This window comes from Phascolarctos cinereus, unplaced genomic scaffold (genome assembly GCF_003287225.1).
Source record: "Phascolarctos cinereus isolate Bilbo 61053 unplaced genomic scaffold, phaCin_HiC Scaffold_1;HRSCAF=81, whole genome shotgun sequence".
NCBI classification, from domain to species: domain Eukaryota; kingdom Metazoa; phylum Chordata; class Mammalia; order Diprotodontia; family Phascolarctidae; genus Phascolarctos; species Phascolarctos cinereus.
This window is the reverse complement of record NW_027555514.1, coordinates 23,201,713-23,227,798: the sequence shown is the minus strand read 5'-3', so window position 1 is coordinate 23,227,798 and position 26,086 is coordinate 23,201,713. Positions and strand designations below refer to the sequence as shown.

Below are 26,086 nucleotides of genomic sequence, written 5' to 3'. Positions count from 1 at the left end.
AAAAATCCATTTGTAATATTCGGGAAGCCAACTAAGTCTCATTCTACTCAAGCCCATGGGAGGTAGATAACTGGAATTTCTTTAACCATTTGAGGTTTGCAAAAGTGCTTTGCTTACAACCTTGTGTGGTGAATAATATTATCCCCATTGAGAAACTGAATTTTGGGGATGATATTTTTTTAATAGTCTGGGTAGGGACTAGAGTATAGGATTGAGGCCAAGTCCTCTGACATGAAGCCCCAGCCCTCTGCCCACTCCATCACACCACCTCCCATTTACAGCCAACCCTGACAAATGCATTATTTGTCAAAATCTCCATTGCTGCAGTAGAATGTATTGAGTTAGAGATGGGGCACGGATATCATTTGAATGAAAGCTTCGTAACACAGAGAATGGTCTTGGTTTAATTTAGGTAAGGACTTTCTGGATCAGTAACCCAGGATTGTCCTCCTCATCGTTGTTTTCAGTTTTCTGCACGTGCTGTGTTTTCCTTGTAAGGTTTGCAGTCTTGCTGACAGAATCTTTCGTAGGTGTTTCTGCTATGAAATCAGTGCACTCTGTTTTGCTTCTTGTGTCTGTGCAATTGTAAAGTCTTCGTTACTGGAGAGGTTTATGGTTTAGCTCGTCACTGTACTGTGTGGGTATGGATTGGCCTGCCTTTCCCATGGCACATTGATAGCTTCTCAGGAAGTTGTAATTAGCATTCCATTTTCTTTCCATGATGGTTGTCTCTAATTACTTCCCAGCTCCCAACCTGGTTCCCAGCCTCCTCTGGTCATTGTAAAATACCTTGCCCTTTCCTTGGGTACTGTTTTCCTCGAGCCTCCCCCCACAGGACCATCTTCCCATGTCACAATCTCTTTTTATCCCAGTGTTACTTCATCTTCACCACTCTTGTCTTCTGTGCACAGATCACTTGGCTAGGCCCCAAGCACTCACTACCCAGAGTTTAGAGAGAAGTGTCCTGTGTCCTTTCCCAGGCTAATCTCACTTGGCCTGCTTGAGGAGCATATTCTGCCCATACTTTTCTTTCTAAGAGGCCTTTTAAATCTTTCCTGGCTTCTTGGCTAAACTGACAGGCTGGGGCTTCTTGTTCCTAAAACACCTTCCTTAGATTCTGCTTATCTCGTTGAATTATTATTTTGTTTCTCACCTCCCCTTTACCATTTAACATCTGAATGTAGTCAGTCAATAAACATTTATTAAGTGCCTGCCACGTGCCAGGCTCTGTGCTAAGTGCTGGAGATACAAAGAAAGCCCCCCATCCACCAAGAGGGTCCCTGAGCTCAGGGAGTTCCCAGTCTAATTACAGAGACACCTTGAAAACAACTTGGTACAAATGATAAACTGGAGCTAATCAATACAGGGAAGATACTGTCCCATTAAAGAGGATCAGGAAAAGCTGCTTGTAGAAGATGAGGTTTTAGCTGGAAGTCCAGGGAAGCCAGGGAGTGGAGATGAGAAAGCCAGGAAAAATGCCTGCAGTCAGAAGATGGAATATCTTGTGGGAAGTTAGTGTCACTTGATTGAAGAGAGTATGTCAGGTCTAGGTGAGGACGGGGACTGACACAAGGCTATGAAGGGCTTTGAATGCCAGAGCATTTTCTGGAGTTCGGGGAGGGGGAGGTGTGACGTGACCAGACTGCGCTTTAGGAATATCACTTTAGTGACCGAATGGAGGAGACTGAAATGGGGAAAGACTTGGGGCAAGCAGACTCCACCTGCCCCCACCTTCTTCCCCAGATGAGGTGATGAGGGCCTAGACCAGGGCGGGACAGTGTCAGGGGAGAGAAGAAGGCCGATTGGAGACAATGTTACAGAGGCACAAGCTGCCAGAGATGCTGCAGAGGCAACAGCCTAGAGAGAGGGAGGAGTCCAGGATGAGCCCTAGGTTGGTGGTGCTCCCTGCAGGAATAGGGGAAGGGCTTGGGGGTCTGTTAGGGTTAGAAGTCAAGTTTGGACTGAGTGAGTTCAGGCTATCCATGTCTCTGCATTTCTTCCTTATCCTGTAACTCATTAGTGCCATCACTGTCACTGCTGACACTGCCCTCTGAGGGCAGCTGAGAATTTCCTAGTGTTCAAATCTGTGACCTAAAAGCTGTCGTCCTAGTTGAACAGCTCACTTGAAACTTTCCTTCCTTGGCTTTGGTGAAACTCTAGCATTAGGAGGAGAATCCTCAGCTCTGCTATTGCCTCGGTAACTTAGGTGATTTTCTACAGGTATTTTACATGAGGCAGCTTTGCTGAGGTATCATCTCTCTCCATTCTTTTACTAAGGCTTTGTCCATTGCCCTTTTCGCTTGGCGCCTCTCCCACATGGGAACCTCAGCAAATCCCATGGATTGAAGTATCTATGCAGATAACTCGTAGGTCTGTGTATCTAGCTGTAGATTCTCTTGATCCTGGAACATAGATTTTTCTTAAACATCGGTGAACTGATTAATCAGAAGATAAGTCTAGAGAAGCTGAGATTGCTTGCTAAGTTTTAGTATCCCAGCAGCAGTCAATCAGCATTTGTTAAGAGCCTACTGTGTTCCAAGCACCATGCTAAGGCTAAGGCTAAAAATATGAAAAAGAAACACATTCCCTGGCCTTCAAGGAGCTTACAATCTAATGAGGGAAGAGAACACCAAAAAGGAAGCTGAAAGGAGGCAGGTAGGAGGATAGTGGAGGAGTCAGCCAGGTAGGAAGTGGGGAGCTGTCTGAACAAGACCAGATCCTGAACAGGACCCTCAACTCTGAAATTCTCTGCATCTCTCCCAGGCTACATTTTTCTTCCTCTTTATGAAGGACAAGGAGCTATGATCAGATGCTTTTTTTCAAGATCTAAATTGCTAGTCAGTGTGGATTTTTTTGGTGATATATAGAGTATGAGGATTTGATTATTTACTCTTGTTTTGCTTTAGTAAATAAATGTCTTAGATTGTTAACTCCTTGAGTATACTAGTATTTGTCTCACTGTCTGGTCTCAGCCCCATGCCCAGACCCATTCAGAACAAAACTATCTGGTATTTTTTGTTGAATGAATGGAGCTCATTATAGATGAAGAAAATCACCTTAAAAAGGAGAGAGCTTACTTTTTTCCTCTTTGCTTCAGTTTCTTTATCTGTAAAATGATGGAGTGGGAGTACTAAGTGATCTACAATCCTTTTTAGCTCTGAAATTCTTTGATTTTTATCTGGCATATCAGCCAGGTAACTTTCTCAGCCATCTATAACTTGCCAAAGAGGTTTGCTTCTATCTCTGTTATCTACTTTACAATTATAGGATAGGGCAAAATAAGTGCTAGTCTTTCTTAACAAGGTGTTGGTAAATAAGTCTAAAGATTTTGCATTTTTAAGACACTACACAAACCTTTTGAAAGGAAAATACTCACTGGAAGAATTTTATAAAATTATGTGTATTGGCTGCAAACTTCTTTGCAGATCTGTCTTAAAGTGCAAAATTTATTGTAGTCTTGTGAAATGAAAAATATCATTAGCTGGTTCTCATGGAATTTCCCTGTTAATAAACCAAAATAAATGAATAGATTTGCTATCCCTTCCCCTTCCCCCCCCAAAGCGCTTGAGACTAAGAGGGGTTCTTGACCCTTTTTATGTCCTGGACCCCTTTAGTGCAGTCTGATAAAGGCTATGTATGGACCCCTTCTGAGAACGTGGTTTTTAAATGCATAAAATAAAACAGGATTACAAAGGAAACCAATTATAATGAAATAGTTAAATTTTTTTTAAAAACAACCCAAGTTCATGGACCCCAGATTAAGAACTCCTGATTAGATAGATACATTTTCTACCTTCAGTGAGCAGAAAGATTGGTGCTTTTGTGTTCAGCTATTTGATACTTTGATGAAAAGAAAATAATGTGCCTTTTCCCCTTCTTTCTCTAGGTTCAACTATAGATCAACACATCATCTTGCATCCCATGGATTCTATGAATTTTTAAATTGGTTTGATGAAAGAGCATGGTATCCACTAGGAAGAATAGTAGGTGGGACTGTAAGTATATAAGGCAAATTTTTGTTAATTTTATAAATTAGTAATTATTTTATTAAATCTGTTTTGGGAGAGTATGGATACTTGCAGGTTGTTTGCATCATAAATATTGATTTTTTTTAAATGATATAGTTTGTATTAACCTTATATTCCTGTGTTTTAATTTGCTTCTCTTGCCTTCTTTTGGGCTTTTGTATTACTTCCTAGTATTTCTGGTATGTAGTTGAGGAAAATACATATAGTGGGAATTGGTGTATGTCTATGTCTTATTGGATAGCAGCTTTCCTGAAAAACTGACTGGAAGGAAGCAGATGTGACATTTTTAAGTTTTTGTTCTTTATTGCTATAATTGAGAATGGGCCACTCAAGATCAGCTGTCTGTTATTCAGAGTTGGTGTGTTAAGAGGAATGAGGGAAATGCTGTAGCTCTAGCTTACCTAGATTTTAGCTGATCTTTTAGCAAAGAGTCAAGCGTTTTATGTTCTTCTTGGGGAAGAGCTGGAGAGATATGCTAACATGTGGCCCTGCAGCAATAGTCTGAAGAGGGTGGTGGGCTGCAAGTGCACCACCAGCCGTCTGAGGGTGGTGCCTAAGAGGACTAGAATGAGCCCTTGTCCAGTGGGCTGGCCTGGTTCAGCATTCGCTGCTAGGGAAAGAGAAGAACTGACAGGTAGGAGTGAGTTCAAAAAGAAATGGAAGGGTTCTAGGAAGTCCAGTTCTACCCATTGGGAAGATGGCTGGGCAGAGTTTGGGGTAGTTCAGTGTGATGCTAATTAGTTGAGGTTGGGAGGAGGGAAGCCATGCCAGTGGTGTCAGAAGACCTGGGGCTTTCAAGCCTTTTTTAATGAAAGGACCAGAGATGGATAGGAACTTTGAAATAAGAACACTGAAGTTGAAAAAACCTAGAAGAGTAGATTTGGAAAGAGATGTGTGATTATGTAGTGGTACTTATTAACATTTTAATAGGGTGGAAAGAAACAGACATCTCTTCAGATCTTTTGTGTCTCCAAAGGGTAATGGGGAGGTTAATGAGGAAAAATAGAACTCCCAGGAGGTGGGCTGGTTCTGGCCTGGTTCTGTTGGGAGAGTTTCAAAGAACAGAAAGAGAAGTGAAGGTAAAAGGAATACACTAATGTAGAAAGGAAGAAGGGAGTGGACGTTACTATGTCTCATTATTACTGAGGTTCAAGTAAAGTGTGTACACACATGAAGAAACAGTTGGGTAGAGAGAGTGGATCTGATTCTAAATGGTTGGAGGAGGGTGAACCCCATAACCAGTTGGGGTGTAGAATACATGGAACTCAATAAGTAAGTAAGCAAGGCCAGAGTGGACAATAATGGAGAAAGAGCAAAATAAAACCCCTTCCTGGTCATGAAGGGAACATGAAGAGAGCGGTGGGGAGTAGAGAAGCAAAGAATTATTATTGAAGGGCTGCCTTAAGTTGTCGCCTGGGGAACAGCCGAACAGACTGTGGTCTGTGAGCGTCTTAGAGAGTCTTATACCATTAGCAGTGACCAAAGCCAAGTTCAGAGAACCCTGGGGAGTATTTATGCCAGGACAACCACAGTGTGAAAGATAAACGACTAGGCCAGTCATGTCTCCAGAGCACATCTGGTGGAGCGAGCCACCTTCCCCCTGACAGAGGGGCACAGACTTTTGGGCTTAGTAGCCCCTGTGTAAAATCATTTTGCTTGACTTTACTTCATTGTTATTAGGGTGTTTTTGTTTGGGATAGAAATGGGAGGGTTACCAGTAAGCGTGTCTCCCTAGAATTAACAGGAGAGGTCAGAAGGAAGCATTGATGAGCATGACAACTTTGAAAAAGAATTTGTGTAATTTGACATATTTTTAAAAATTAAAAACAAAACCAAAAAACCCTGAGGTAACTACACAAGCTGGACCTGGAGTCAGGAAGACCTGAGTTCAAATCCAGCCTCATGCACTTTCTAGCTGTATGATCCTGGGCAAATTCACTTAATTTCTGTTGGCCTTAGTTTCCTTAGCTGTAAAATTGGGATAATAATAGTACTATTTCCCTGAGTTTTTGTGAAGATAAAATGAGATAATAATTGTAAAGTATTTCATAAACCTTAAAGCATTCTAGAAATGTTAACTATTATTAATTTTAAAAACCAACTTGTATAAAATGGAGGTTCATGCTTCATACACAGCCCTCTTTGTGTTTTGCTGTGTGTATGAAAATACTTTTTTTAAGTTCAAAACAATAAAATAAGAATACAATAGGAAAGGAATACATTTGTATGTAGTTTTGTGTTTTTGTTTTTTACTATTAGCTTTTTTTTTAGCGCTTTTGCTACTTAAATATTGACTTAATTGGACTTTTTTTCCTTCCTAGGTCTACCCAGGGTTGATGGTAACAGCTGGCCTCATACATTGGATTTTAAACATGCTGAATATAACTGTTCACATAAGAGATGTGTGTGTGTTCCTAGCACCCGTTTTTAGCGGCCTTACATCTATCTCTACTTTCCTGCTCACCAGAGAACTGTGGAACCAAGGAGCAGGGCTTTTAGCGGCCTGCTTCATTGCCATCGTGCCAGGCTACATCTCTCGTTCGGTAGCCGGATCCTTTGATAATGAAGGCATAGCCATTTTCGCCCTGCAGTTCACATACTACTTATGGGTAAGTAGTGGCTGGTGCTTTGTGTTTGCCCCCAAGCCTGGTTATTGACGAATGCCCGGGGGAGAAGTGGCAGTGTTGCTGCCACTGGGTTCCACCTGCATCGTTGTCTTAGCTGGTAAAAGTCCACGAAGAAGTGTCGGGAATCCTGTGGATGCTGCTGTGAGCCTAACACTCGGGATACAAAGTCCAAATCGTCTTCTTGAAACCAGCACTCCTGGTTTTGCTTTTAGCCTCAACCTGTTGTTGAAGTGAAGGTGATCTCCTAGGTTTAGTCATGCTGCTTGTCAGGGTTATTTAGTAGTTGCTCTCCATGGCATTTACTTAACTTTTCTCTATAGATTCTTTACATAGAATGATCTGCATAAAATGGCTTTTCAGAAATAGAAATCTCCGTAAAATAACACTTGTATACGTGCACTAAAATATTTGCCAGTCTCCTGGTCGCCCGTGTGCCTTGGCACTGGCTATTCTCCACACTAGGAGTATTCCCTCTTCTCACCTGAGTCTTCAGGGCTCGGCTCAAGGGCTGCCTTCATCTGGGAAGCCTTTCCTTACCCCCTATGCTTACCATGTAGACATGGTGCTTTCCATGTGAGCTCCTTGAGGGCAGGCAAGGTTTGGCTTTTGTGTTGACACAGTAGCCAGCTCAGTATCTCTCACATAGGTATGAATAGAAACTTGGCGATAATGCATCAGAAGTCTGGAGTTATCACAGAGCTCTGTAATTACTGTTCAACACTTTTTAACAAATTTTGTGAGAGTAAAACAAAACTTTTAGGTGTTAAATGAATAGGCACCTCTCCCCCACACACACACAGTAATTTTGAGTTTAGAATGTTATGTTCTGGCTATTTTCATTAAGTCTTTGAAGGTTCCACAGTTAGCACTAGAGAGAACATGGTGGTGATAGTAGAACACTTTCTGAATCTAGATGTGGAAGAGGAATACTGTTCAAGGGTATCACGGAAAATGTTTTTCAGAGTTGTATCCACATTGTTGGCTTCTTACATTTTACACCAGTTGGGTAGACATAGAGTTAATATTCCCCTCTCTTTCGACCTAGAAATGCTGGTTTTGCTGTTGCCAGCTCATGCTGTCATCCAGGGTTAGGGAACCTGCAGCCTTGAGGCCACATGTGGCCTTCTAGGTCCGTGGATGCGGCCTTTTAACTGACTCCAAGTTTATAGAACAAATTTATTAATCCATTTATTCTGTGAAGTTTGGATTGAGTCGAAGGGTCGACAGTGAGGACCTGGAGGGCCACATGTGGTCTTGAGGCTGCAGGTTCCCCACCCCTGGCATAGCGGTATTGAAATTTGAATTAAATTTTTCTTAATAGGTGTTTCAGAGCAGCGCTTTTCTGGTGAGAGTGATTTGGTGGTTAAAAGTGCTTGTCTTTAAGGAAAACCTGGTAGTTCTTCTGGGTAGCAACACCTGTGTTGTCACACATTTCACAGCAATATAGACTGCTGACTAGGTCATTCGATGGAGTCTTTATCCATGCCTAGGTGATTCTGGGTGTTTTTTTAGTCAGTTCTGAAGTAATTGCAAGAGGTATTGGTTATGGTATTCAGAAGTGATGTGCTGAATACTCACAGAGCTTGGGAGTTTGTTTGGGAAACTTGTCTGTTAGGGGGCTGTAAGGGACAATGAATCCTTCTGTTCCTCGGTCACTGCTAGGGAAAAATGGCCCCAGCCACACCAAGGCTGAAGGGCAGGACATCCTCTATGGGAGGGGATCTTCCGAAGCTGGATACTTCCCCTCAGAACTTGAGCTTGGCTTCAGATTTTAGACCTAGGGCTTCACATGTAGTTGCACTGTTTTGGTATGTATGATATGAGTGCGAGCACTACATTCGCTCACACTTAGTTACTCCTAAGAGTCAGCTTCAGATAGTCAGGTGTCATTCTCCCCCCACTTCTCTAGAGTGATACAACTTGTTCTTCTTTCAAACTGGACGTGGTAAAATTTAGGAGTTCTGACCCCCCTTTGAGGGTTCCATTTTAGGAAGTTTTTCCATATCTACTAGTCCATGCATTCCTGACAAATCCCACCAGTGGCCATTTGGCACCCTCGTCCTTGTGGCTGAACACTTGAAACACTAGTTGGTGTGTGTATCAGAAGGTACGTTCTAGGTGGAGCAAATAGGGAACAACTAAAAATATTTTTGAAATTAAAAGGAAAAAAAAGGGCCTGGATTAATTCATTAATTGAGATTGTGTCTCCTTACCCAGCCCATTCTGGAAGTGCACTGGCTACTCCATTTTTTCCCACCTGGGCCATTGGCCTTTTGGGCCACCTAATGGCCTGATTGACTTTAGCCTCAGGGGAGCTCAGAAGTCCTGAGCTCAAATGATCCCTGCCTCAGCCTTCCCAGAAACTGGCGATCAGAAGGTGAGTTCATTGAGGCAGCCGGCTGGTGGCAGACCCAGCCCTCGGGCCTGCTCTTCCTATTCTGGCAGACAGCCTTTAGCTACTGCTTCGGACAGTGGGAAAAAATTGGGGAAAACTGGCTTCTTGAAGAAAAAGTAGTACATGTGTTTGAATAAGAACTGAGCACATTGGAGACCGCTAGGTGGTACAGTAAATAGAGCACTGGCCCTGGAGCCAGGAGGACCTGAGTTCAAATCCAGACTCAGACACATAACCCTCACTTGCTGTGTGACTCTTGGCAAGTCACATAACCCCAATTGCCTCATGGGAAAAAAAAAAGAACTGAGCACACTGCTAGAAATTTTGTAGTCAAATGGTGATAGCTTAAATGTTCAAATCACAAAAATCAGGTTTTTACTTGGATATTTTTAGGTACTACTTGGTTTTTATTTTTAAAATGTATGATCAGAAGGACAGACCTACAGCCATCGATGTTTGTTTGTGGTGTAGGTTCTTCCACTGTCGTGTCCTTTCTTTTCTAAAGAAAAGTACTAACCAGTTAACGCAAGTAACAAATTTGCATGCAAAGTTTAAGGCTTTGTGTTTAGCTGGAGTGACACAGGGAAATTATTTCAGATTCTGAATGGTGTTTCAGTGTCTGATCACCACCTCCTTTGTTGTGTGTAAAAGTTCTTTGGGTTCTCTTAAATGTGTATATAATTTCAGTATTCAATTATGGTGGCAACAGTACTGACCAAATAATTTAAACTGACTATACAGCTTGTCTTTGCAGCAGTCTCTGTGATGGTGTTATACCGTGTCTGTTCAATGAGGAGGAAAGAAATTAAAATAAACACAAAGTCACATGTGACTTTGTTCTATTGTACTTTGTTATCTTATAGCCAAGGAGATAGATTCTACTTGCATGTACTTTCTTTTATTTAGTTAAGAGCTGTGTTTATTAGAGGTTGACTATTCTAGTTGGGCCCTTAATCACCGTTTTCATCTCTTAGCACTCTTATCACCTCGGTTTTCTCTTTCCTTCTCAATCTCAATTCTCCAAGTACCTCTGTGGTCTTTGTATCTGTCGGCTCTTGCTCTTCTGCCTATAAACGTGCACAGATATATTGAATAGAATCTGTAGATTGTCCTACTGTTCTCTGTTACATTTTTTTTCTGCAGATTGTCTTTCTCTATTTCTTCACCACTTCTAACTGGTATTTCAAATTGTACTTATTCTCCAAGTAGACCAGTAGACCCATAATGGCCAAAGACTTGATCCTCATCCTCCTTGACTTCTTTTCCAGTTTTGATTCTGTAGATTAATGTTCTCAAGTGTAGTCCAAGGATCCCTGTAAATCCTTGAGATTCCTTTAAGGAGATCTGTGGGTCAAAACTATTTGTACAGTATTACTGAGATGGTTTAATTTCTAATATGGTAAATATCAGTGACATAACTCACATAAACAAAAGCTCTTTGGGATTCTTGATTTTTGAAGAGGGTAAAAGATTGTCTTTAGACCAGAAAGTTTGAGAACCACTGCTTATACCATCCCCTTCCGGAAATTCACATTTCTGTTGGTGCTGGATCTGTTTACTCTTAACTCCTCCAGAACGATGTATTTGGACATTTTTGAGTCTAGAGTTGTCTCATGTTCCTTTTCCCTTCCTATGTTACTATCTGCTTTCAATGGCTTCTGCTGTCTCTTCTCTGGATGTATCAGATCTGAATCTGTAGCTTTGATCTTTCTCCCAAGTGCCAGTTTTGCACATCTCATTGGCTATTTCCTCCTTGAAACTTAACAAATCAAATCCTAATTTATCTTCAGAGCCAGAGCCAGTAGCTACTCCTGATTTTCCCTCTCTTTATAGTATCCCCACTCACGAATCATCCTTGACTAATGCCTCTGTTACTATTCACATTTAGTCATTTTACTGTCACTTTCCTTTTTGCAGTGTCACGTATATTGACTTTTTTTTTTCTATTAGCCTTACCGCCCAAGCTAATTCCAACCCTTGTGTCACATCTGATTGTGAGAGTATCCTACCTGGTTTCCTTTTCCAGGTAGCCTCTAATCCATTCCATCAAGCACAGTACTGAGTTTTAATCTTGGTAAAAGATCACTTTGGTCACATTACTTCCCAGCCCAGAAATCCTCCACTGCCCCTTCCCAGGAGTTGAAGCTCCTTGACTTGGCATTCAGGATGCTTGATGACCCAACTTTGTAGCCGTGTCTTTTGCTGTTGCCTTCTGTGAGCTCTCCATTTGTATCAGGTGGATTGAACCACTGTTGCCCAGTATAGACAGTCTTCCATTTCCTCACGCTTTTGTCCATAATCTTCTTGTGGCCTCATCACATCTTGCCCCCCATCCAGACCCACCGTAAGTCTTTCTTGGAAGCTTTCCAACTTTATTCTTGGATTGGACTCAGCCAAAGCCTTCTGCCCAGTGGTAGCTGTGAACAGCGTCCCTTTGGGATCTCCTCATCGTAGTCGCTTTTCTGTGTGAACTCTGATTTTTGATCACTCATCCGTTTGGGTTTACTGGGAGGGAGGGAGTGAGTGAGCGGTAGAAGGCGCTGGTTTAAACCTTAATTGTGCCAAACTGCTTTCCCATTTTCCTACCAGTTCTTGTGAAAAACAGGAAAAAGAAGTCCCACTGCTGGTAATTAGTGATTTGGGTCATCAAACACTGGACTACCAGTTTTTACTTGCTCTCATTTCTTGCTTCTCTACAGTGTTTTCGCATATTACTTGAGGTAAAGCAAATGGTTAAATTTATTGACTTAATAAACTTTATAGCTTTTTACATCTTTAACGTCTTTTAATTTGCAACATTTACTACTTTTGCTATAATCATTTTTCATGATTTAGCAGTCAGTTCATGAGATTTTGACACGTTTCTTAATTTGGCATCATGAAATTAGACTTGTATCACATTTGTGCCAAAGAGTCCATTTTCCCAAGATTTTCCTTGATTTGGGCCATAAGTTTTCCATAGGCTTCAAATTAAGTGAATTCCCGGGCCGTCAAAGCGTCATTAATCTTTTGGATACATTTCTGAGCCTTTTCTAATCTGTGGAATAATGTGAGATTGTTGCAGTATTGCATCTCAGTTTGGGAATTTCTGTAATTCTGCTAGAAGCCATGGTGCAGTAGATCCAGCACTGGGCCTCGAGTCAGGAAGACCCGAGTTTAAATCTAGCCTTGGACATTTACACCTGTGTGACCCTGGGCAAGTCATTTAACTGCTGTCTGCCTCAATTTCCTTGACTGTAAACTGAGAATAATAACAGTGCCTACCTCTCAGGGTTATTGTGAGGTTCAAATGAAATAATATTTGAAAGTTTTTAGAACAGTGCCTGGCATATAGTAGGTTATATATAAATGCTTATTCCCTTTGCTTCTAATTCTAGACAATTGCGCTTCTCACTATATCAGTATTAATGCATTTTTCACAGTTTGTCATTGGGAGTGAGATTTCTGGCTCACTGGAAGTGAAAGATCCCTAAAACATTTTTTGGGGAAAGGGATGCTTTACCTTTTGGAGATGGCTATAGTCTTGTGGTTTTAGTATCGTCTTAAATGAAAAACATGAATTTCATCATTAAAAATTAACCTTTTTCCAACCTTCAGTTCTTAAGGCTTTGTATTGTCTTGCCCATAATAAAAATTTTTTCTTCATAGGAACTGTTAACAGCTTTTTTTTTTTAAACTGGTCTTAACCATTTTCCTTCAGACACACACTAGAAGATTCAGTAACAACCCCTCCAGGTTCAGGATCCCTCTGAAGGCTTCTTCTCTTTTTCTGTCTTCCTCCCTTTTTTCCCTCCTTGTGGCATTAAATGATTTGCCCAGGGTGACACACCTAGTAAGTGTCAAGTGTCTGAGGCCGGATTTGAACTCAGGTCCTCCTGACTCCAGGGCGGGTGCTGTATCTGCTGCACCACCCAGCTACCTTATTCTTCTCGTCTTCTAAGTACCTCATGATACAGCTTTACTGAAGGAGTTTGTCCTTGTTCTTGTTCACTGTTTTCCATCCTGTTTAACCCCAAACTTTGATGTGGTTGAGCCTCTTTCATCGTGGACTTTTGAATGATCCCATAAACACTTGACTGCCCCATGCTAACAGCCACTGCAGTCTTTCATAGTCACTAAATCACACTTTTTAAGAGTGGTAACTTCTGCATGTTTCCTAGGAGTAATATCCATTCTTCAAAACCACAGAATTGAAAACACAACAAGAGAGCATTGGAACAGATGCAGGTGGCACAGTATCCTGCATTAATGGTGGGGAAACCAACTGAAGGCAGGGGCCAGGCCTGACATGACTGTCATGAAGGGAACTGTATTTAGTGTTTTTCTCATCACTTCCCTTGAGACCATAGACCTTTTATTCTTTCAAAATATAATTTAATGAGATATGCTTTTGATAATCTCATTGGCAAAACAGTAGATTTGAAAATTTAGTTATTACTTTTTATGTTGGCATGGCCCAGTCACAAATAGTGGCTAATTCTTGCTTTATTTTTCTATAGAATGCATTCATATAAATAATGCATTCATTCATGGTAGGTTAACACCCACGTAATTCTTTCCTTTCAATGAACGGTAGTTTTTGCTAGTATTGTATATACATGATAGTAATTCTTCATATTTATTGCGCATAAGGTTATTTTATTATTGATCATTTTATGCAGTTTCTTTGCTGATTTGCTGGGGTTTTCTAAGCATGCTATCATGTTATCTTCAAGTAAACATCATTTTGTCTCTTTGCCAATGTTTATATTTCCAGTATTTTTTCTTATTATTATTCTTATCTTATTTTTCACATTTCTGAATGGCATCTAATAATATTTTTATCATGTAAATGCCTTGTCTGCTTTGCAAGGACAAATTATATTCTACTTAGAGCAATCACTTCTGGCAGGAGAGTGCCCCAAATAAAGCTTGTGTGTGCAGGGGAGGGGAAAGGAAGGGCAGCATGCATGAATAAATATAGTTTATATTTAAACTGGAATAGATAAAAATAAACTAAATTCCTCCTTCATCCTTTTCTGTTTTTGTTATTTATACGGCTGTTAGCATTTACATACAGCCCACTATGCAAATGTTAGGTTCTTTAGATTTCTAGTGAAGATGAACTTTTTTTAGGAGTAAGGATTTAAGATATTTCTGTTCTTCAAATATTAATGACAGGGTATTAAGATGAGTTTTTCTGATGAAAACATGTCTTTGAAATGCTGTTAGATAAGACTTTTCCAAATGGACTAGAAGGTGTAGGATATAATGGCACAGGGCATGTTCTAGTTGGCTTGAAATGGCCTACTCGAAGGTAGCTGGGTCTTTCCTTATTAGTTTACCTTTCTCCAAATTGTAGTACTCCAGACACATGAAACCAAGTGGAATTTTTGCAACTCCATTAATTGACAAAGTCTAGCAATTTAAGTATTTAACATGTAGTAGTAAAGGATCACTAAGTCAGAATGGATGATGAATGTAAAAGGAATAAAATGAGTTTAAAGTGATATAACTGCCTGTAATTCCAACTTTCATTTTAGTGCTTCATGTGTCTGTTAGAAATTAGAAAATTGTATCACTCTTTTCTCAAAACTCCAATTAAATTTGAATTGAAGCTTCCTGAGAAAATTCATGGGCACTAAACTCTCAGTAATAATGTTATATTTTAAACTCAGAGGAACACTTCTTAACATGTCATTTTTCTAACCCTTTTTAATTCAGTAATTTTTAACTTCAAAATACAGGGCATGAAGATTGCTTCATTTTTCAGATTCATTGCTCTAGCTTCTCCTCTTTACTGTATCAATGTTCATTACCCAGAAGTTTTCCATTACTTTCCATTAATTCCTCTCAGTTCTGACTAAAAATATGAATTTAGACTGGATTTCAAAGAATTAATAAAAATATTTACTGTCTTAGATATATTTTTCCTAGACTACAAAATATGGCTAAAGCTACATTATTGTATATTTCTTGGAATGATAACCAGTTACACAAAATATTTGTTGTATTCATGAGGCGGGATTGGATATAGTGAATACTTGACAAGCTTGTGGTCTATTTTATTTTATAATGTTCTTGATTTGTAGCATTTTGTGTATTTTACCTTTACCAGAACTTTGCTAAAGGAGCCACTTTTAACCTTAATTGCACCCAAATCTCATATGTAATAAAATCCTGTTGTTCTGGGGTCCCTAGTGTCCCCCAAAACTAAGCCCAGGTGAAAAGGTGAAGCCTCCCTCCAAACCTCCCTTCCCCCAAAACCAACCGTGTGAAACTTGAAAATGGAAATTAGCACTAGATTAGGAGAAGAGTGGGGACGGCTGGAGAAGGCCTCATGGGCAGGCAGGAAGAGGCGATGGCAGCTTAGGCAGCCCTTTCTTCTCCTTCAGTGCGTCCTGGTCCTAGTCGCTTCTTCTGGCGTTTCATCTCAAAGTGTTTCCTCTTCATCACTGCTCCCTGGGTTCTCTTTCACAGCTCACTTTAGAGCCACAGCAACCGTCTTGACCAGCTCTTCTGTTTGATTAATGGTAATGCTATGCATGACAGCCCTCCTTGTTCTTAGACTTCCCAAGAGCTTTTGGCTTTTTCTTTCTGGTTTGAATTTCAGTGGGTCAGTCCCCAAAATTCTGTAGAGTTATACTATTTGTCAGTGGCATTTCAGTGCCTAGTCATAATGGTCTTTGTCACATATTAGAGCAAGATTTTTCATTCTGCTTCTCATCATTTAAGTTTTACTTTAAACAGTTTTATTAAAGTAATTATTCATTATAGTTTCCTATTTGTTGAAATTTTATTTATAGATTCCATACAGGTAAAATCCTCTAAGTTAGATTGATGTAAAATGCTGTTATAGTGAGCCCATTCCTAGAAATTGAATTCTGTGATATTGTGTCATAATAAATTATGAACATGAGGAAAAACTCACGTGGTTTGATGGTGAGAGTAAAGTGAGCACAGTCAGGACAGTATTTCAAGTAGAATTTTTCCAAAGCTGTGACTGCACCAAGTGCAGCCTGGCTGCTCCCGCTTGGGAGAGAGCTGTGAGGGGTGGCTGGTCGTCTCAGAAGCATTCTCTCATGTGTTTGCACAAGTACCAGCCTGAAAAATCACTTGCAGCTTTTATCGTCAGTGACCGTTGCAGAGCTTGAGGAGCTGGGGTCTTCGGTGCAAACCAAGGGATGCTTGGTGGCTCCAATCCACATAAAAAGAAGTTCTTCGTATACAGTAAGGAGAAAAAGGAGGATAGAGGATTGTAGATGATGAGCTGGGAGGGACACTGGGGGCTGCCTGGTCCAAGCCCTCGTTTTATAGAAGAGGAAACAATCTGAGAAGCTGAGTGAGTGGACCTATGGGAGAGGAGGGAATAAGCATTTATATAGCACCTACTACGTGCCAGGCCTTGTGCTAAGTGCTGTTATTATCTCCATTTTACAGATGAGGAAATGGAGGCAGACAGAGGTTGAGTAACTTGTCCAGGGTTACACAGTTAGTGAGCGTCTGAGGCTGGATTTGCACACAGGTTTTCTGGACTCTAGACACTCTGATGCCCCCAGTAGACCATAGTCACAGTCTAGTAAATGTTAGAGGCGGTATTTGAGCCCACATCTTCAAGACAGGTGTTATCCATTCGCCTTTGAAGTAGAAAGGAATGAGAGTAGTTGAAATATATTGCTACTTACAGCAGGATCAGAGGACTAAGGCTAGCCCTTGTTTGCACGCATCACACAGTGGCTGCTGCACTTCCTTCTGCTGCTTGCCCTTCTCCCCCTCCATTTCTCTCTGTTGCTGCCTGAAAGTTCCGGGGCCCCTCATGGGTCCAGTGCCAGAAATTCTTGGCACAGAGGCTTTAGCCAGATGATCACATTTTCCCAACCTGGGCTGGTTTGTCCACCTTGAGGCAGGGCCCTCCCCTCCACTGGGGCTCACTTTCTCAGTGTGGCCACTTTTCTGCTGCTCAGGCCTCGCCCAGCAGCCTTAACATGCCCAGAAGCAGGGGCTACAGGTAAACCCTGCCCCACCTGGCCATGCTGGTACTGGGCTCACATAGGAAGAGATAGATAGATCAGATCCCCCGGTGTTTTTGTTTGTTTTTTATTCTTCCCCATCCAGCTGAGACCACTTCTCTTCATCATTAGGATCAGCCCTGATGCGTTAGAAAAAAACCCTCATCTTATCTAATACATCTCCAAAAGTCTCATGATGGAAAATGCTATCCACGTCTAGAGAAAGAACTATGGAGTTTGAATGCAGATTGAAGCATACTATCTGCTCTTTTTTTCTTCAGTTTTGTTTCCTCTTTGTTGTGGTTCATCCTGTTGGTTCTAACTCCTTCTTACAACATCACTAATGTGAAAATATGTTTAATAGAAATGTATATGTAGAGCCTATATCAGAATGCACTCTGTCTTGGGGAGCGAGGGGGGAAAAAAGAAAAAAAACCTCATCTTTGAGTTAGAAGACACGGCCATTTCCTCCTCATAAAATGGGGGAAATACTGAATTGCTTTGTAAATTTTAAAGCTTCCTCTATAGGTTTATTATTTTATAGTGAAAACAATCCTCATTCTGCCCATTTTTCCTTAAAACATTTAAAACATGTAAGATCCTTCAGTGACACTTTAACTTTAGAACCTTTTGAGTTCCCCCTTTGCCTGCATCCTCTGAGTCCAGCCAGTTGTGGAGGGCAAGGCATTTGTCCCATTGCAGCAGCTGAAGGGGCAGTAAGTCATTGCACTCTCTTTGGGTTCTGCTGTGCAGTAAGGTTGTTTTTTCTCTTTTTAACAAACTTGTTGGGTGCGGAGCCAAGATGGCAGAGTAAAAGCAGTGACTTGCTTGAGCTCTCCCCCAAACTCCTCCAAATACCTATAAAAATTCTAAAACAGCAGAAGCCACAAAAAGGCAAAGTGAAACAAAGTTCCAGCCCAACACAACCTGGGTAGTTGATCAGAAAGGTATATTGCGTGCCGGGCTGGGAGAGGAATTCAGTTTGGTGTGGGTGTGCAGGCCTCAGCAAACCTGGAGCAGGTCTCAGAGAACTGAATTGCGGGCAGCTGTGGCAGTTTCCAGACTTCTCAACCCACGAATGCCAAAGACAACTTCGAATGTTAGTGGGAAAAGTCTGTGTCTGCAGTGAGAGAGAGAGAGAGAGAGAGAGAGAGAGAGAGAGAGAGAGAGAGAGAGAGAGAGAGAGAGGCAGGCGTGGTGGTCTCAGCTCCAGTCTCCAGGCTTGGCCCCAGGGCAGCGGCTGCCCCCTGAGCTTCCAGCTCACAGACTGAGGGGGAATCGAGTGGCTGATCAGAGGGGGATTGCAGGGATGTCTCTGCTGGTGCAGAATTCTCTTGCTTTGCTTGTGCTTGGATCTGGGTCACGGTTCTGGGTGGCGGTCCTGGGGCAAGGGGGAGTGCTGGCATGGTGGAGCTTGTAGTGGTGGTGCAGAGAAAATCCTCCTCACAGTTGCAAGATAGAAAAGAGTGCTTGTGGTCACTCATAGACCAGAGCACAGGCCAGGAAAGGAGTAAATACCTCACCTTTGATCATAGCACCATGGAAGAACTGAAAATTTACAGGTCTCTAGAAATATTTCTGAAAACAGCCGCACAAAACCTCTGAAGCTTGCGACAGTACATTCTCCACACTGGAAACAGACCCCTACCTTAACAAAGAGTTTATAACTCAAGTAATTGGCTGGGATCATGATCAAGCAGCGCAAAAAGAGTCAGACTATATTATCTTACTTTGGTGACAAAGAGGATCAGAACATACAACCAGAAGACAACAAAGCCAAAGCTCCTACATCCAAAGCCTCCAAGAAATTATGAATTGGTCTCAGGCCATGGAAGAGCTCAGAAAGAATTTTGAGAAGCAGGTAAGAGAAATAGAGGAAAAACTGGGAGTCACGGTAAAGGAGACCCAAAAAAATGCTGAAGAAAATAACACCTTAAAAAATAGCCTAACCCAAATGGCAAAAGAGATCCCAAAAGCCAGTGAGGAGAAGAATGCCCTAAAAAGCAAAATTGGCCAAATGGAAAAGGAAGTCCAAAAGCTTGCTGAAGAAAATACTTCCTTAAAAATTAGAGTGGAGCAATTGGAAGCTAGTGACTTTCTGAGAAATCAAGGCGCTGTAAAACAAATCTAAAAGAATGAAAAAATAGAAGAGAATCTGAAATATCTCATTGGAAAAACAACTGACCTGGAAAATAGATCCAGGAGAGAGAATTTAAAAATTATTGGACTCTCTGAAAGCCATGATCAAAAAAAGAGCCTAGACATCATCTTTCAAGAAATTATCAAGGAAAACTGCCTTGATATTCTAGAAGCAGAGGGTGAAATAGAAATTGAAAGAATCCACCAATCTCCTGAAAGAGATCCCCAAAGGAAAACTCCTAGGAATATTGTAGCCAAATTCCAGAGTTCCCAGGTCAAGGAGAAAATATTGCAAGCAGCCAGAAAGAAACAATTCAAGTATTGTGGAAACACAATCAGGAATAACACAAGATTTAGCAGCTTCTACCTTAAGGAACCAGAGGGCTTAGGATATAATATGCCAAACAAACAAAAAAAAGAATATAATATTCCAGAGGGCAAAGGAGATAAGATTACAACCAAGAAACATCTGCTCAGCAAAACTGAGTATAATCCTTCAGGGGAGAAAATGGACATTCGGTGAAACAGGCCTTTCAAGCATTCCTGATGAAAAGACCAGAGCTGAATAGAAAATTTGACTTTCAAATACGAGTGAAACATGAAGAGGTAAACAGGAAAGAGAAATCATAAGAGACTCATTAAGGTTGAACTGTTTACATTCCTGCCTGGAAAGATGATATTTATAACTCATGAGACCTTTGTCAGTATTAGAATAGTTGGAGGGGAAAAAGTATATGTATGTAGAGGGGGAGGGGCATAGGGTGAATTGAAGATGAAGGGCTGATATATGGAGAGTAAAATTAAGGGGTGAGAGGATTATACTGGGAGGAGAAAGGGAGAGGTAGAATGGGGTAAATTATCTCACATAAAACAGATAAGAAAAGGCTTTTACAGTAGAAGGGAAACGGGGGAAGGTTTGAGGGAATGAGTGAATCGTATTCTCATCAGATTTGGCTTAAGAATGGAATAACATACACACTCAATTGGGTATGGAAATCTATCTTACCCTACAGGAGAATAGTGGAGGAAGGGGACAAGAAAGCAGGGGAATAATAGAGGAGAAGGCAGATTAGAGGGGAGGGGGTAACAGAAGAAAACACTTCTAAGGAGGGACAGGGTCAAAAGAGAGAATAGAATAAATGGGGGGTGGTATAGGATTAAGGGAAATATACTTAGTTTTTCACAACATGACAACTGTGGAAGTGTTTTGCATGACTACCCATGTATAACCTGTATTGCGTTGCTTGCCCTCTCAATAAGGGTGGGTGGGGAGGGAGGAAGGGAGAAAATTTGGAGCCCAAAATTTTAAAAACAAGTGTTAAAAGAAAAAAAATGTTTCCTCATGCAACTGGGAAGTAAGGTATACAGGAAATAGGGTATGGAAATCTGTCCTGCCCTACAGGAAAATTGAAGAGGGAGGGGATAAGAGAAGGGGGGAGAAATAGAAGGGAGGGCAGATTAGGGGAAAGGGTATTCAGAATGCATGCCATCTTAGGGTGGAGAGAGGGACGAGATGGGGAGAAAATTTGGACCTCAAAATCTTGTGGGAAGTGAATGTTGAAAACTAAAAATAAATAAATAGACATCAGACTGAAAAAAAGATAGCACATGGGCTCCTACAATGCCATCCAAGGAAAAGCATCTAGTCGACAAGGGAGGAAGTCAGGGCCTAGTAGGCAGCAGAACTGGAGCTCCAAGTTTAATGTTCTTCTTAGGATGCTGCCATTAACAACACACCAGGCACTGTGCTAGGTAAAAACAGTCCCTGTCCCCAAGGAGCTTCATGGATGACACCCCTCTCTCCTTTCCTTTAGACAGCACTTACCACTGATGAATTGCATGTTCACATCTTCAGAAGACACCTAAATTATGTTTAGTTCTGTTTCCCCCTGCTGCCAACTGGAACAGGTGAAACCCCTAAAGTTCAAAATCAGTGAAATCATTTTATACTTGTTTGTCTTAATTCACATCCTACCCTATCCCCCCAATTCACCACCTCCCAGGGAGGATCAGGGTATGAACAAGGAGGTCAGACTGAAGGGCAGAAAGAGAACTGCTCCCCTAGTTATAAGTGTTCTTTGCTTACTCCTTCCTTTCTCCTTTCCCTCACTTCCCTTTTCATTCCCTTCCTTCCTTCTTCCTCCCTCCTTTCCTCCCTCCCTCCCTCCCTCCCTCCCTCCCTCCTTCCCTCCTTCCCTCCTTCCCTCCTTCCCTCCTTCCTTCCTTCCTTCCTTCCTTCCTTTCTTCCTTCCTTCCTTCCTTCCTCCTCCCTTCCTCCTCCCTTCCTTCCTCCCTTCCTTCCTCCCTTCCTTCCTCCCTTCCAGTGCATGGAGAATCAGAGTATATATCTTCCATTGAGGAAAGCCACCTTAGTCTTACTTCCTACTTACTGATGTGTCCTCTGAGCAAGATGCAATGATGTTGTCAATGAAGGATTCCTCAGTTTCTTTAGCTGTGGATTTGCTGTGGAAGTATCTTTTAGTTCATTTTAACAGGATTTCACCTGTACACATTTCCAAATGGCAACTTATTTTATGATCATTTTCATGGGAAACCTTTACAGATGTATGTTATATAGTGACCAAGAGTCTCTGGTTTCACATATCTGTTTCCTGGAAAGTGTTGCAATGTGACTTTTACAGATAACTGTGAGCATTCTCTCTGGATGTAATTACTTGGATGGGGGGGGTGGTAAGAAAAAAAATTAAGCTGAAATTCCATCATCAGTGTGAAAAAACTGTTATTGCTTGTAGCTGGCATTAATGTAGAAGCATTACAACACTCAGAACTGTCAACTGTATAGGCATAGGCTCTACTTTCTCTAAAAAAGTTCGTCATTTTCTGGTGGTATAGTCACTTCTGTAACAGATTTCATCCTGAAACATAGGAAATAATCTTGTGTGTGAATGAAGAATGACATTGGCACTACGGACTGTGTCTGTAAAATGTTGTAATGTACGATCCTTGAGAGGCAACAGAGTGGCCCACTTGGATAGAATGTGAGGCCTGGAGTCAGGAGGACCTGAATTCAAATATGGCCTCAGACACTTACTAGCTATGTGACCCTGAGCAAGTCACTTCATCCTATTTGCCTTAGTTTCCTCATCTGTAAAATGATCTGGAGAAGGAAATGGCAAACCACTCCAAGATCTTTGCCAAGAAAACCCCAAATGGGGTCACAAGAGTCAAACAACTGAACAACAGCAAACAGCGACAACAGAAAAGGTCCCTGAAGGTAGGGGTTGCTTCATCCCAGCACATTGCCTAGTTCTTAGTAGGTACGTAGTAAATGCTTGTTGCTCGATACTCATTGGACAGACATTTATTAATGTGCACGGTGTGTGGTGTGCTGTGTGGTGTATTTGAGGGATGGAAAGAGGAAAATCAAGTTTCTTCATTGACTTTCCAGGTTTGTACTTCATCTGACATTCATTTATAAAGTGTCCCTGTACTTCTCAAAATGATTTAACACAGTAACTGTTAAAATGAAATCCAAAAAGGGAAAAAAAAGGCTTTTTTGAAATATCAAAATCAATATGTCAAAGTGTCTTGAAGAAAATTTTGCTCTGTGGTTTTTTGAAAATTGGATGAGCCTGCTGCATCAGTCCACACCTTCCAGTGTGTGACCTCTGTGGTGTTCATGGGGCATTAGTGGCATTGCTGTGTTAGGTAACCCATGTCTTTTTTATAGAGAAAGGTTGGCAATTTTTCCCACCCATGGGAATGGGGACATTTTACAGCTATACTTTTTCTACTCCCTGGTTTGCTTGAATGTAGAAATTGTTTCATTTTCTGCATTTCTGTTTTCAGTGCCTTGTATTTTAGTAGGCCCTTCATAAATTTTATCGATTTCTTCCTCTCTCCTTGTGTTCTAGTTTGAATTAACTTGTTATTTGTTTGTTTTAGGTGAAATCTGTAAAAACCGGATCGGTCTCTTGGACAATATGCTGCTGTTTATCCTACTTCTATATGGTAAGACATTTGAATTTAAATATGGAGTCTAATCTCTTTAGCAAATGAAACAGGCATATTCTTCTTAAGTGGGGAATTGGTGACATTTTGCTGGTGACTTGAACTTTTTTTGGAAAGAATTAAGGGGGAATTTTTTTTTTATTCCTAGATCTGTTCTTTTCATTCACGTGAAATTTTCTCCCAAATAGGCTGTAAGGAGAAAGTTTTTGTTCTCAGCATATTTAGGCGACTGTGGTATATCATTAAGTACTTGGTGTTCCTTAATCAACCAGTTATTGAGCATTGATTATGGCCTGTGGGCAATGCTGTGCTCAGCGTAGGGGCATCAAGAAAGAAAGGTTTCCATGTATCCATAAACACATAAAGAAAGCAAATACCAAACCAAGTGTTGGTGGTGAACAAGTGGGACCTTTGCCCCAAGGACCTCCAGCAAGAATACTTGAGGCAACCCTCTTTCTAGCCAGTATGACAAGAATTGGGGAATTTTTGAATATAAAGTAACAGGTAATTGACCGTAACAGCAGAAATGTAAACTGGTCTCCCTCCTAAAAGAGATGTGAAAGGGGATAAAGGTCCATGTCCCAGCACCCCTCAGGTTATAGGGAGTCCCTTCTTATTTTCAGTGGTTAAATTAGGGTGCCAAGAGTCTGAAGAGGACTAAGGGAATTCTAAGTTGCAGCAGGAGATTAAGAATGTGGCAGAGGTGGAAAAGGACAGGAAGATTCCAGAACACTAGGGCACAGGGTAGCTATGAGAGGGGACCCTGGGTCCTTGTGAGGAGAACGCTGCTGCTTGTGTTCTTGGGGCACTCATCAGTGAAGCTCCCCCAGCGCTCTCAGGTACATTACGCTCAGAGGAAGGAGACGAGTGCAGTGCATGGCAGCACCCAGCTGGCTGTCAGCTGGAAATGGAAAAGAGGGGTGTCTTTGATCTGGTGGAGCACGAGACTGGAAGTGATGGAAGCCTTCTCAAGGCATGTCCAACCCAGTAGGTGCTGCTCCCCTTTGGGTCTGTAACATCCTGGCAAGTGATACTTCCAGAAGAAATGGAGCCAGCTCTCCTAAGCGTTATCAGGTCTTAGAAAGTAAACAGAAGATGGAGCAGAGACAGGTTTTTTTTTTGGTTTTGTTTTTTAATCATAGCTGCCATCCAAAAACAAGGATTTCAGAAGACAAAGGCAGTTTGGAGAAATGAATTTTGTGTTCAGAAGATTTCTTTTTGTCTTATTTGGATTATTGAACCATAACTTACGAAAAACAGAAATGAAGTTCATGTAATTAGAGCTAGTAAAGCTCTTACTCTGTCATTATATCATACGTACCTGGAGTCTTGAAAATTTGACCAAAAAAGACTTTTGAAATGTAAGGGGAAGGGGATGGAAAAAATTCCAGAAACACCCACCGCTCTAGCTATGTAGAAGGGCAGAAATTAGGGGCAACAAGTAAAGTGAACTGCTGAAGCAGAGAGGGGACTTTAGGGAGCTTCTGGTCCAGCCTGCTTATTTTACGGAAGAGAAAACTGAGGCCAAGAGAAGTTACAAGGTTTGTTTTCAGGTTTGTTCTTGGCCCTGTGCTATTCTAGCATTTATTTATCTGTTCAAATATTTATTTATTCATTCATTCATTTACTCCCTTATTTATTTCTATGTATTGATTCATTCATTTATAGCATGCCAGCAAAATCAGGAAGTATTTATCAACTAGACAGAAATGACAGTAGCTCATGTCTAGCATGAGAGTGCGTTATGGATACAAGAAAAAGTCCATTTGAAGTCCATACAGAGTAAGGGGAGAAGACGGTAGTGACCAGGAGCAGTAGGCTAGGTCCCACATTGCTGGTGGCACTTTAAAGTCTTTAAGGACCCTTTTGATGTGACATGGGGGAGGGGAGGAGGAGATGTTACCTCGTGCACAGGCCAGTCATGGGGCCAGCACCTTGACAGTTTGGCTGGAGCATGCGGAAGTACGAGAAGACTGTGAGCTTACCCTGGAGAGATAGAGCTCAGTTATGAAGGGCTGTAAAGACAGAGGGAGGAGACCTTTGTATTTTGTCCTAGAGGCAAGGAGGACCAGTAGAGCCTCTTGAGCAGGGGACCTAGACAGAATCTCTACTGGGCAGCTCTGTGGAGGATGGATTCGAGAGGGAGGGACAGGCAGCCTGGGAAGCCAAGTTAGGAAGCGATTACAATCGTCCCTGCCAGAGTCAGGGAGGGTTCAGACTCTAGTGGTGGCTGAGTGAGGAGGAAAGGATGAATCCTCATGGGTAGTCCGATATCAAGGTGATGGTTCTGAAGACCAGAAGCTTCTGGGACACAAAGATGCTTTCCTAGTGGTCAAATCAGACTTGTGTTTTCTATAGTTCTGCCCTGTCTTGGTGTTTTTAGGGATTTTAATTGTGACTTTTAAAAAGTTTGATGCATTATCAGTTTGCTAATAATGAGGTGCTTACATCCTGTGGTACATGTATTAAACTTGTAACTCTACATTTAGAGTTGGGAGCATGACAGCTTGAGGTAAAGTTGACCATTCTATCTGTGAACAAAGAATTTGTTAACTACATAATTTGTGAATTTAAGATTTTGAGGGGAGTGCTTGGCCTACTTAAAATAATTCCACTTGGTTGTCATTCAGATGGTTACAAGTTATTCTTATCTCTCCATTAAAGGGATGGACCTCTACTTGGCCGCAAGTAAGAATGTAGTAAAATTGTTTATTTGAAAGTGCACGTGGACTTCCTTTAGACTGGTCTGTCTCCCTAGCAGTCAGAGTGGAAATGGTCCAGAAGACCAAGTCTCAAACTAGAATTTTGCCTTCAGTTGTTTTTCTGGGCGGTGGAGAAACTTCTCCTAGGTAAACAGTCGATTATGCTAGTCTTGACCAGTTTGCAGCTCTCACAGTCCTCTTGTTGACCAAGTGGTTGACACATTGCAGCATTCTG

At 41.4% G+C, this 26,086-nt stretch overlaps 1 protein-coding gene across 1 annotated transcript in view; it reads left to right on the top strand.

Moving 5' to 3' along the window:
* Positions 1 to 26,086, top strand: part of STT3B (STT3 oligosaccharyltransferase complex catalytic subunit B) — a 100,819-nt gene that overhangs the window by 35,650 nt on the left and 39,083 nt on the right. Inside the window, exons 2-4 of the mRNA XM_020993270.2 lie at positions 3,887 to 3,995; positions 6,350 to 6,637; positions 23,084 to 23,149. Coding sequence (XP_020848929.1) covers positions 3,887 to 3,995; positions 6,350 to 6,637; positions 23,084 to 23,149 — 463 coding nt within the window. The remainder of the gene's footprint in view (positions 1 to 3,886; positions 3,996 to 6,349; positions 6,638 to 23,083; positions 23,150 to 26,086) is intronic.